The 12,193-nt window shown below is 38.1% G+C and overlaps 1 gene segment (V, D, J or C); it reads left to right on the top strand.

The window, feature by feature from the left end:
- The first annotated feature begins 8,198 nt into the window (after positions 1–8,198).
- On the top strand, positions 8,199–11,611 carry LOC143334285 (immunoglobulin heavy variable 4-30-2-like). The segment is given in 3 exon segments: positions 8,199–8,241; positions 8,338–8,454; positions 11,412–11,611. Coding segments are annotated over 3 exon segments (360 nt in total).
- Positions 11,612–12,193: the final 582 nt, after the last annotated feature.

Genomic DNA, 12,193 nt, shown 5'->3' with positions numbered 1-12,193 from the left:
AAGAAAGTGAAACTTTGAAAATAAATTTTGAGGAAAGCTTGAAAAGACTCTGTTCAGTCAAGTTCCACAAGTGAGGATCAGACACAGCAAAGCAAAGTCACCAGGCCAGTCCAGTTCACTGCCTGTGAGGAGGAGTCAATGCAAAACTCACATGTCTTCCACCTCTACTTATCTGACTGCAGAGAGGAGGACAGAGAACAGTGGACACACAGTTTAACATGATGGACTATAGGACAGGACTGCTGCTTTTAACTCTCTGCTGGGCAGGTGAAGATCTACACTGATCTGAATCTAATATAGCTTTTATTTGTGTCATCAGCTCATTTCACTTGATGTTTTTATTCCTCTTGACAGGTGTTGATGGTGTGACTCTGACAGAATCTGAAGCAGTGGTTAAAAGGCCTGGAGAATCTCACAGATTGACCTGTACAGCCTCTGGATTCACACTCAGCAGCTACGCTATGGCCTGGATCAGACAGGCTCCTGGAAAAGGACTGGAGTGGGTTGCTACTATTTATACTGGTGGCAGCAGCTACTACTCTGAGTCAGTGAAAGGCCGGTTTACCATCTCCAGAGACAACAGCAGACAGCAGGTGTATCTACAGATGAACAGTCTGAAGACTGAAGATTCTGCTGTTTATTATTGTGCTCGACAGCCACAGTGACTGGAGTTGGTTGAGCAGCTGTACAAAAACCTACAGCACTCATCTTTCAGGCCTGATAAACCCAATAATGAATTTTTATTTATTTATTTATTTATTTAACTTCATATTTATTTTTACATACAATTTTATATTCTATATTTACATTAAATGTCCTTTTTAAATTCCTGAAAACTCCAGAATATTGAACATCTAAAAAACACAATAAAGATCACTTGCTGATAAAAGGACCAAACAGAACACAACAATCCATCTGAAGAAGAACAGCAGGAAGCCTGCAGGAGCTCTCAAAGTTAATGTAATTAAAGTCTACATATATTGTGTAAAGACACAAATAATGTATAAAGAGAGTTTTTTCATCTTTCAGGTGTATTAAAATAGTAATTCAGGAATCATTTTCAAGTTTTAACTGCAGAGAAATATCGAGATATGATGTGGGGACAAAATTGACAGTTTGATGCAATAAAACAGGCCCCAGACTTATTTATATCTGAATATGAAGGAAATGCAGCTACAACTCTCTGTGGACAGGAATATAGCTTTGTCTCCATGTGCCATCTTTATTGTTGGTGTCTCAGTCTGTTTTTAACTCTCTCTCTCTGTCAGTGTCCAGCACTACTCCTCTTCTCACAGACTCAGTCTTTATGTTTCAACACTGTATCTCTAAAATCTCTCACTGGTCAAATGCAAATTCACACGCTGATGCACAACCCCCACCCACTCTGCCTGCACAACATATATCCTTCATTTTATTCTTCATTCTAATAGTGAATTACAAGTGTCATATTCACAATTATGGTCAAGAAAATTACATTAATTTAGTCTGAGAAGAGAAACAACCTGAAAAACAATTGATCAGACAGAAAGTTTGGCTTGACCATATTATGATTTGGAAGGTGAAATGTCAACAATCCAAAATCCTCTTGAAATATGTTCAAAACATTGGTTCATGGTTTGATGAGGTGAGATGACAATAAAGCAGTTTTCATTAGTGCTCGGAGTGATCATAATAAAACTGTAGATTATTTATATTATTGTCAACACATTTCAATAAACCTTTTATGTTCATGTGACAGAAGTCTGCATGATGATGAACAGTTGTGTTATTTGAATAAATGTGGTTGTGTTTTTAATACTGAGACATTTGACAAAAATTAAAACATGTCACACAAACAGCTGATTTTGAGGGTTGACTCTTGGACATGAATTCCCCAGTTTCATTAAAAATCTCCAGTCCAGCTGTTTCCTCCCTGTGAGGAGGAGTCAATGCAAAACTCACATGTCTTCCACCTCTACTTATCTGACTGCAGAGAGGAGGACAGAGAACAGTGGACACACAGTTTAACATGATGGACTATAGGACAGGACTGCTGCTTTTAACTCTCTGCTGGGCAGGTGAAGATCTACACTGATCTTAATCTAATATAGCTTTTATTTGTGTCATCAGCTTATTTGACTTGATGTTTTTATTCCTCTTGACAGGTGTTGATGGTGTGACTCTGACAGAATCTGAAGCAGTGGTTAAAAGGCCTGGAGAATCTCACAGATTGACCTGTACAGCCTCTGGATTCACATTCAGCAGCTCCTGGATGGCCTGGGTCAGACAGGCTCCTGGAAAAGGACTGGAGTGGGTTGCTACTATCAGTAGTGGTGGTGGTAGCACCACTCGCTACCCTGAGTCAGTGAAAGGCCGGTTTACCATCTCCAGAGACAACAGCAGACAGCAGGTGTATCTGCAGATGAACAGTCTGAAGACTGAAGATTCTGCTGTTTATTATTGTGCTCGAGAGCCACAGTGACTGGAGTTGGTTGAGCAGCTGTACAAAAACCTACAGTACTCATCTTTCAGGCTGGTGGAGCCTCTGCACCAAATTTCATTTAGTATTTGTTTCGTCTTATGCTTATTGCTTCTTCTAAATTTTACATTACAGAATTTGTTTTTAAATAGCAAATGAATTTTTGTCAATATGTCATACAATAAAAATGTTGTGAGAAATATTATTACTAAACATGAAACACATTAAAAACACAATAAAGATCACTTGTTGGTCAAATGACCAAAGACAGCACAACAATCTGCTGAAATTTGACCACAAATCCAAAACATTTCCACAAATTAAGTCTCAATAATGTCTGTAAATGATGTGGAATCTAAAGTGAGTCATAATATGAGAGTGCAAACTAATGTTGCAGTTTCTTGTATAAAACCACTAGAGGGCAGTCAGTGTCAAGTTTCTCTCTCCTCTGTTGCTGAAAGGAGACACTCAGATCTGCTGTTCTCATTGATCTGAAGTGACTGACACTTGAACCCTGGACTGAACTGAAGCTTAATACTCCTGCTGCTCATGTACACTGGATATTGTGAGAGTTGAACCTTTTCAACCCTGAACTTAAGTCATGTGTTAACTTGATTCAGAACATTTTGAACAACAGTCAAGTTTGACTATAAGGTGTTTACCATCAGCAGTGAGTGCAGGTGCATCTGTCAGTGTCAGTTCATCTGAGCAGACAGGAAGTAGATCTCAAGATGAACATGAGGAAGCCTGAAGGAGCTGCTCCTCTACAGTCTGCAAACACTGAAATCATTTAAAGTCTTTTATGCAAACCAGCAGCATCAGACTGAAGTTTTCAGACTGTTTACATGATCCTGGCTGCTGTCACTGTATTTCCGTCTGCAGCAAATACAGGAAGGAAATAAGGAAGTTAGCAAATAACTGAGTAAATAAATGTTCATGTTTTCATCATGTTTTAATATTGAATTGTTGTCAATAGTCACATTTAGGCATTAATAGTTTACAGTAAAAGCAAAGTTAACAGTTGAGTGTGTGATGAAATTCAAATATCAGATGTAAAGCAGAGGCGATTTCCAGGCATGTTTTCACTCTGCAGATATAACAACAGTCAACAGACTCTTCTATTGGCTCCAGTCACACCAACATTGATGCTTCACATGTTTGATTCTATGCAAACTCAGTCAGCTTCCTTGTTACTCAGCTATAAAAACTTGACATCAGGCTGTCAGTGGAGTTGACAGCACGTCACTTTCAACATCAAGCATGTTTTCTGTAGCTCTGCTGCTGCTGTTGGCAGCTGGATGTGAGTCTCTCTGGATTTGTCAAAGTCAGCAGTTCTTCTTTTGCAGTATAACTTGATCATTTGTTCCAAAACATTTTCTTTTTTCAACAGGTGTGAAGTGTGAACAGCTGACACAGCCAGCCTCTGTGACTGTGCAGCCAGGTCAACGTCTGACCATCACCTGTCAGGTCTCTTATTCTGTTAGCAGCTACTACACAGCTTGGATCAGACAGCCTGCAGGGAAAGGACTGCAGTGGATTGGAAGTGCAGCTGTTGGATCCACCACATACTACAAAGATTCACTGAAGAACAAGTTCAGTATTGACTTAGACTCCTCCAGTAAGACAGTAACACAAACCATCAGCAGAGCTGAACAAAAACCCCTCAGTGCCTGAACACTTGTAACATGAAGCCACCAGAGGAGGAGCCCTCAGACCACTAATGATTTCTACACCAGTTCACTGTTACAGTCAAGACACAGATCGACTTTATTTTTTTATAAAGATTCTTCATTTAATTCAACAGCATCACCTTAAAAACTTGAATGTTATCATCATTGGTTCATTGTTTTCCCACAGTAAAAAATGAATGACACTTCTAGACATTATTGAACATTAAACACTAACCCTTTATAGCCATGAAATGAGTTCAGTTGACATCTTAGCTTTAAATGCTCATCATCAAACAAGACATGAAGCTTCTGAAAGTCAGTTTCTTTCCATAACATCCTTATGGAGAAATATAAAACTGATTATCTGAATCTTAATTGCATTAGTCAGTGAATCAGGAGTCTTTATCCAACTTCATGGTGTCAAACTACAAAAAATGGTGTTTTTAATAAAAATCTTAAGTGTGTTTGTCAGAGATTCAAGTTCCACCTTCTGTTTGTGAGATGAAGAGAAAAAGATGAAAATTTATCTTCGTATTGATTAATTTGAATATACTTTAGTCACCTGATTTACTGTCATCAGCATGTAAATGAGCCTCATCATGTGTTGACTCATAAAGAAGTCAAGTGTGTGTTTGTGTGTCAGTGAGAGGACAGAAGAGCTCACATCAGATCACCTTCAACATCAACCATGTTCTCTGCAGCTCTGATGCTGCTGCTGGCAGCTGGATCCTGTGAGGAGCTTTCAGTGGATTCACTCTAATGAAACTTTTGGAAACAGTGAACAGTCAGATGAATGATGGAGATAATGTTGATTTCTGTTTCCACAGGTGTGAACAGTATTGACCTCATCCAGCCAGACTCAATGGTTGTGCAGCCTGGACAGTCTTTGACCATCACCTGTCAGGTCTCTGGTTATTCTTTGACTGATAACAGCTATGCAACAGGTTGGATCAGACAGGGTGAAGGAAAACCAATGGACTGGATTTTGCATCGGCGGGGTGGAGGAGGCTTTCACCAAAATAATGCTCTGAAGAACAAGTTCCTTTATTACACACACACTTCTACTAGCTCAGTGACATTAGCAGGACAGAATCTGCAGCCTGAGGACACAGCTGTTTATTACTGTGTACGAGGCTCCACAGTGATACAAACCACCAACAGACCTGCACAAAAACACAGCAACCATGAGACTCAACCACACACACATTCTATGTTAATATAAATAAAGTATTGAGTAGAGTGTGTGTGGCCAGTTACCTCCTTAACAGAGAAGTTGTTGAATTGTTAAATGTATTTGATGTGAAGCTGAAAAAAGAGTTTAAGAAGTTTGACTTTCTCTAAGCTGAAGGATATGATCTATTTGAACATTTTATATCTGTGTATTATGATGCTGAGAAGATGTTAAATTATGAGGATGTGAAAAGACTGTTTCATCTAAAGGGAAACTAAGATAAACAGAACCCATTTTCATTCAAAGGCATGAACAAATACACATAAACAAATAATTTGGCCATGAAAATAAACCTGTCAGCTGCCCCTTTAAGATTTTAAGACTCTCAGAAGAGAAACTTTCTGGGCCCCGACTCAAACACTAATGACATTCATTTTTCATTTAAAATGTCTCAAAAGATTCAAGATTGAAAAGTTTTAATGTTTGAAACTCAAAAAAGATGTGCAGTGAAATGCAGAGTGTCAAAGTCTTGAGGCTGTGCTAAACAGGCTGGAGTGAAACAAAGAAAAATAATTAAAATAAGACAAATAAGAGATACAATAACATGTTGTACACTCTATAACCCAAAAATGCAAATGTTCAGGGAGGTGCAAATGATTCACAGAGGACAATTTAAACTATTGTATGCTCTCATCTGCTGGCCAATATGCTTTAATGTGGCAGTGATGCTGAAGCTGATACTAATATTTACACAAAATAAAACATGCAAGACAAACATGAAAATAGCTGATTGGGAGGACTGACTCTTGGACATGAATTCTCCAGTTTCATTAAAAATCTCCAGTCCAGCTGTTTCCTCCCTGTGAGGAGGAGTCAATGCAAAACTCACATGTCTTCCACCTCTACTTATCTGACTGCAGAGAGGAGGACAGAGAACAGTGGACACACAGTTTAACATGATGGACTATAGGACAGGACTGCTGCTTTTAACTCTCTGCTGGGCAGGTGAAGATCTGCACTGATCTGAATCTAATATAGCTTTTATTTGTGTCATCAGCTTATTTGACTTGATGTTTTTATTCCTCTTGACAGGTGTTGATGGTCAGACTCTGACAGAATCTGAAGCAGTGGTTAAAAGGCCTGGAGAATCTCACAGATTGACCTGTACAGGCTCTGGATTCACCACCAGCAGCTTCTATATGAACTGGATCAGACAGGCTCCTGGAAAAGGACTGGAGTGGGTTGCCTGGATTAATACTGGTAGCAGCAGCCAATACTACTCAGAGTCAGTGAAAGGCCGGTTTACCATCTCCAGAGACAACAGCAGACAGCAGGTGTATCTGCAGATGAACAGTCTGAAGACTGAAGATTCTGCTGTTTATTATTGTGCTCGAGAGCCACAGTGACTGGAGTTGGTTGAGCAGCTGTACAAAAACCTACAGAACTCATCTTTCAGGCTAGTGGAGCCCAAAGATGAAGTATATTTATTGTGTTTGTATTTACTTTTATATTGCTTTTTAAGATTTTTTTGTGTTCATTGTTGTTACAGTACAAATAACAAATGAATCTTTGTCCATGCATCATAAATATATTAAACATGATTTCTGAATATTTAACACATATAAAACACAACAAGATCATTTGTTGATCAAAGGGCCAAAGACAAAACAACAATCTGTTTGCTGAAATTAAAGACTTGTTAATCTAATTCAACATTTTTACAAATGAAGACTCAATAATGTCTGTAAATGATGTGGAATCTAAAGTGAGTCACAATGTGAGAGTGAAAACTGATGTTGCAGTTTCACATATAAATCCACTAGAGGGCAGTCAGTGTCAAGTTTCTCTCTCCTCTGTTGCTGAAAGAAGACACTCAGATCTGCTGTTCTCATTGATCTTCATTGATCTCAGTGGAGTTCACAGCACATCAAGTTTCATAAAGCCACCAGTGGAGGAGCCCTCACACCCTCAGTTCATTGAGAAAAACTGTCTTCGACTGTGCTAGAAATTGCAGTAAAATGTTGAAAAAACATTAAGTTGATTGAAATGGTAACAGAGAGCAAGACATTGAATGAATCACATTTTTTGACTGATGTCAAATTCATAACTTTCTCAGTCTGTGAGAGAAGTGAATATATTTCCAGAAATTCACTTTGCAGAAAGTGAAGATCAAACAAATCGTACATGAATATTAATGTCATGAACTTTTCATGAAAAGAAATATTTGACAATTGTGCTTTTATTTGTAAAATAATGATTAAAAAACTGAAAAATTCACTTCATAAATAATGAAAGCTTTTTAAATGCCAGAGACAGCTCTGAGCAGACCACATTTCCTCATGAACTAATCCAGCATGAAGGTTTTTACAACAAAAGTCTGTTGAAAAAAAGTCACAACAGTTAATACACTGTCTGTCTTTTAGACCATGCCAATTATTATTTTACATTTTCTTTAATTATTACAGAAAATATATTTATGGAAATATATTTCAGGTAGGAATGAACTTCATGGCGGAATAGCTGGAAAACATATTAAACATTTATTTTTCAGAGATGTGACACAAGAAGGATCAATGCTGGACAAAAACGTACAGGACTCATCCTCAACGCACTGAAACACTCATTTTCGAGGTTTTGTGAAGAATAACAAAACTTTACATTAAGTTCTGTTTTCAGTAATAAATACATTAAATTTCATGTGTGTCAAAGTAAATGCTGATAACACAATTCAAAGGTATGACTACTCGTTACAGTTCATCCTTCTTTTGCAGCCTGTCAGTGTTCTCCTCTATGCAAAGTGAACTTCCTCACAGTCACAGTCTGCTATAAAGACTTGATATCATGCTGTCAGTTGCAGCAGAAGAAGAGAAGCTCCATCAGATCACCTTCAACATCAACCATGTTCTCTGTAGCTCTGACGCTGCTGCTGGCAGCTGGATCCTGTGAGGAGCTTTCAGTGGATTCACTCTAATGAACACATTAGAAACAGTGAACAGTCAGATGAATGATGGAGATAATGTTGATTTCTGTTTCCACAGGTGTGAACAGTATTGATCTCATCCAGCCAGACTCAATGGTTGTGCAGCCTGGACAGTCTTTGACCATCACCTGTCAGGTCTCTGGTTATTCTTTGACTGATAACAGCTATGCAACAGGTTGGATCAGACAGGGTGAAGGAAAACCAATGGACTGGATTTTGTATCAGTGGGGTGGAGGTAGCCTTACTCAAAATGATGGTCTGAAGAACAAGTTCAGCTCCAGCAGAGACACTTCTGCAAGAACAATGACTCTTAAAGGACAGAATGTGCAGCCTGAGGACACAGCTGTTTATTACTGTGTACGAAGCTCCACAGTGATACAAACCACCAACAGACCTGCACAAAAACACAGCAACCATGAGACTCAACCACACACACATTCTATGTTAATATAAATGAAGTATTGAGTAGAGTGTGTGTGGCCAGTTACCTCCTTAACAGAGAAGTTGTTGAATGGTTAAATGTATTTAATGTGAAGCTGAAAAAAGAGTCGAAGAAGTTTGACGTTCTCTAAGCTGAAGGATGTGATTTATTTGAACATTTTATATCTGTGTATTATGATGCTGAGAAGATGTTAAATTATGAGGATGTGAAAACACTGTTTCATCTAAAGGGAAACTAAGATAAACAGAACCCATTTTCATTCAAAGGCATGAACAAATATACATAAACAAATAATTTGGCCATGAAAATAAACCTGTCAGCTGCCCCTTTAAGATTTTAAGACTCTCAGAAGAGAAACTTTCTGGGCCTCCACTCAAACAGTCATAACATTCATTTATTTTAGAAATGTTTTTGAGTTAAAATGTCTCAAAAGATTCAAGATTAAAAAGTTTTAATGTTTGAAACTCAAACAAGATGTGCAGTGAAATGCAGAGTGTCAACGACTTGAGGCTGTGCTAAACAGGCTGGAGTGAAACAAAGAATAATAATTAAAATAAGACAAATTAGAGATACGTTAACATGTTGTACACTCTCTAACCCAAAAATGCAAATGTTCAGGGAGGTGCAAATGATTCACAGAGGACAATTTAAACTATTGTATGCTCTCATCTGCTGGCTGATATTCTTTAATGTGGCAGTGATGTTGAAACTGATAGTAACATATACACAAAATAAAACATGTCAGACAAACATGAAAACAGCTGATTGGGAGGACTGACTCTTGGACATGAATTCTCCAGTTTCATTAAAAATCTCCAGTCCAGCTGTTTCCTCCCTGTGAGGAGGAGTCAATGCAAAACTCACATGTCTTCCACCTCTACTTATCTGACTGCAGAGAGGAGGACAGAGAACAGTGGACACACAGTTTAACATGATGGACTATAGGACAGGACTGCTGCTTTTAACTCTCTGCTGGGCAGGTGAAGATCTGCACTGATCTTAATCTAATGTAGCTTTTATTTGTGTCATCAGCTTATTTGACTTATTCCTCTTGACAGGTGTTGATGGTCAGACTCTGACAGAATCTGAAGCAGCGGTTAAAAGGCCTGGAGAATCTCACAGATTGACCTGTACAGCCTCTGGATTCACATTCAGCAGCTACCATATGGCCTGGATCAGACAGGCTCCTGGAAAAGGACTGGAGTGGGTTGCCTGGATTCAGACTGGTAGTAGCTACATCTACTACTCTGAGTCAGTGAAAGGCCGGTTTACCATCTCCAGAGACGACAGCAGACAGCAGGTGTATCTGCAGATGAACAGTCTGAAGACTGAAGATTCTGCTGTTTATTATTGTGCTCGAGACTCACAGTGACTGGAGTTGGTTGAGCAGCTGTACAAAAACCTACAGCACTCATCTTTCAGGCTGTTAGAGCCCAAGCATGAAGTATTTATCGAGTATGTTTTATTTTAGATTTCATAAATATATATACACGTATATACTGTATGTATATTTACATTTTCAAAATAGTAAATAAGTTACTTCCAGATCAGTTATTCACAAAACCGCCAAAGACAAGTTTTGGGACAGTGAAATTGAACTGCAAAAAACTAAACATTTCTCCAAATTAACGCACACAATATTTACAATGTTTGAAAATCTCAAGATGTAGAGAGAATATTGACAATTTGACACAATAAAACAAACACGAAGTCATTTGTACCTTAATAAAAAGAAAGAGCAGCCACATCTGTCCATAAGTTGGAATTATCTTGTTCTGTTATTTGTTCCAGTGTTTCAGTTTAAGAACATTTTATTTTTATTTGGAAATAGTAGGTTTTTGTTTTTTTGTTTTTTTAAAAAAAGAAAGAAAGAAAAAAAGGAAGAAAACAAGAGAAAACTATAAACCAGACTGGATGATATTTGATGAAGAAGCATGAATCTTGTGTCTATTGTTTCAAACATCTGCAAACATTGAAACCATTAAAAGTCTTTTATGCAAACCAGCAGCATCAGACTGAAGTTTTCAGACTGTTTACATGATCCTGGCTGCTGTCACTGTATTTCTGTCTGCAGCAAATACAGGAAGGAAGTACAGGAAGTGAGCAAATAACTGAGTAAATAAATGTTCATGTTTTCATTATGTTTTAATATTGAATTGTTGTCAATAATCACATTTAGGCATTAATAGTTTACAGTAAAGCAAAGTTAACAGTTGAGTGTGTGATGAAATTCAAATATCAGATGTAAAGCAGAGGTGATTTCCAGGCATGTTTTCACTCTGCAGATATAACAACAGTCAACAGACTCTTCTATTGGCTCCAGTCACACCAACATTGATGCTTCACATGTTTGATTCTATGCAAACTCAGTCAGCTTCCTTGTTACTCGGCTATAAAAACTTGACATCAGGCTGTCAGTGGAGTTGACAGCACGTCACTTTCAACATCAAGCATGTTTTCTGTAGCTCTGCTGCTGCTGTTGGCAGCTGGATGTGAGTCTCTCTGGATTTGTCAAAGTCAGCAGTTCTTCTTTTGCAGTATAACTTGATCATTTGTTCCAAAACATTTTCTTTTTTCAACAGATGTGAAGTGTGAACAGCTGACACAGCCAGCCTCTGTGAGTGTGCAGCCAGGTCAACGTCTGACCATCACCTGTCAGGTCTCTTATTCTCTTAGCAGCTACTTCACAGCTTGGATCAGACAGCCTGCAGGGAAAGGACTGGAGTGGATTGGACATGCAGCTGTTGGAGCCACCACATACTACAAAGATTCACTGAAGAACAAGTTCAGTATTGACTTAGACTCCTCCAGCAAGACAGTGACTCTAAACGGACAGAATGTGCAGCCTGAAGACACTGCTGTGTATTACTGTGCCAGAGATCCACAATAACACAAACCATCAGCAGAGCTGAACAAAAACCCCTCAGTGCCTGAACACTTGTAACATGAAGCCACCAGAGGAGGAGCCCTCAGACCACTAATGATTTCTACACCAGTTCACTGTTACAGTCAAGATACAAACAGACATATTTAGCAATGAAAAGGTTAAATAAATAGAGCATGGTTTATTTTAACGTGCAATAATAACAATATTAATATCAGATATATAGTGGAGGCATTTTACAAAAACTGTCATCTCTGTCTGACTCACAATGTTTCTGTAAATAAATGACGGCATGACTTCAGCTCACAACTGTGTTTTTGTTCAACAAACAACAAATGAAACATGAATAGTTAATTTTTCTTGACACTGCTTGTAACTTTTTTCATTCTTAAAGACATTTAAGAAGCTTACTTGAATGATGAAAGATTTGAAAAATTCAGTAAATCAGAAATTTACTGTTCAGTTCAGCTTTTACTTCATGTAATATGAAAACCATTTTATGGATTTGAAGCCAGATGAAGGTGATTAAACAGAAACCATAATGTCACCTCATGTTTTGGCAATGTCCAGATTTTGTCATGATATAAC

The sequence above is a fragment of the Chaetodon auriga genome, chromosome 16, assembly GCF_051107435.1.
Source record: "Chaetodon auriga isolate fChaAug3 chromosome 16, fChaAug3.hap1, whole genome shotgun sequence".
Classification (NCBI taxonomy): Eukaryota; Metazoa; Chordata; class Actinopteri; order Chaetodontiformes; family Chaetodontidae; genus Chaetodon; species Chaetodon auriga.
This window is presented reverse-complemented; position numbering and strand designations above follow the sequence as displayed.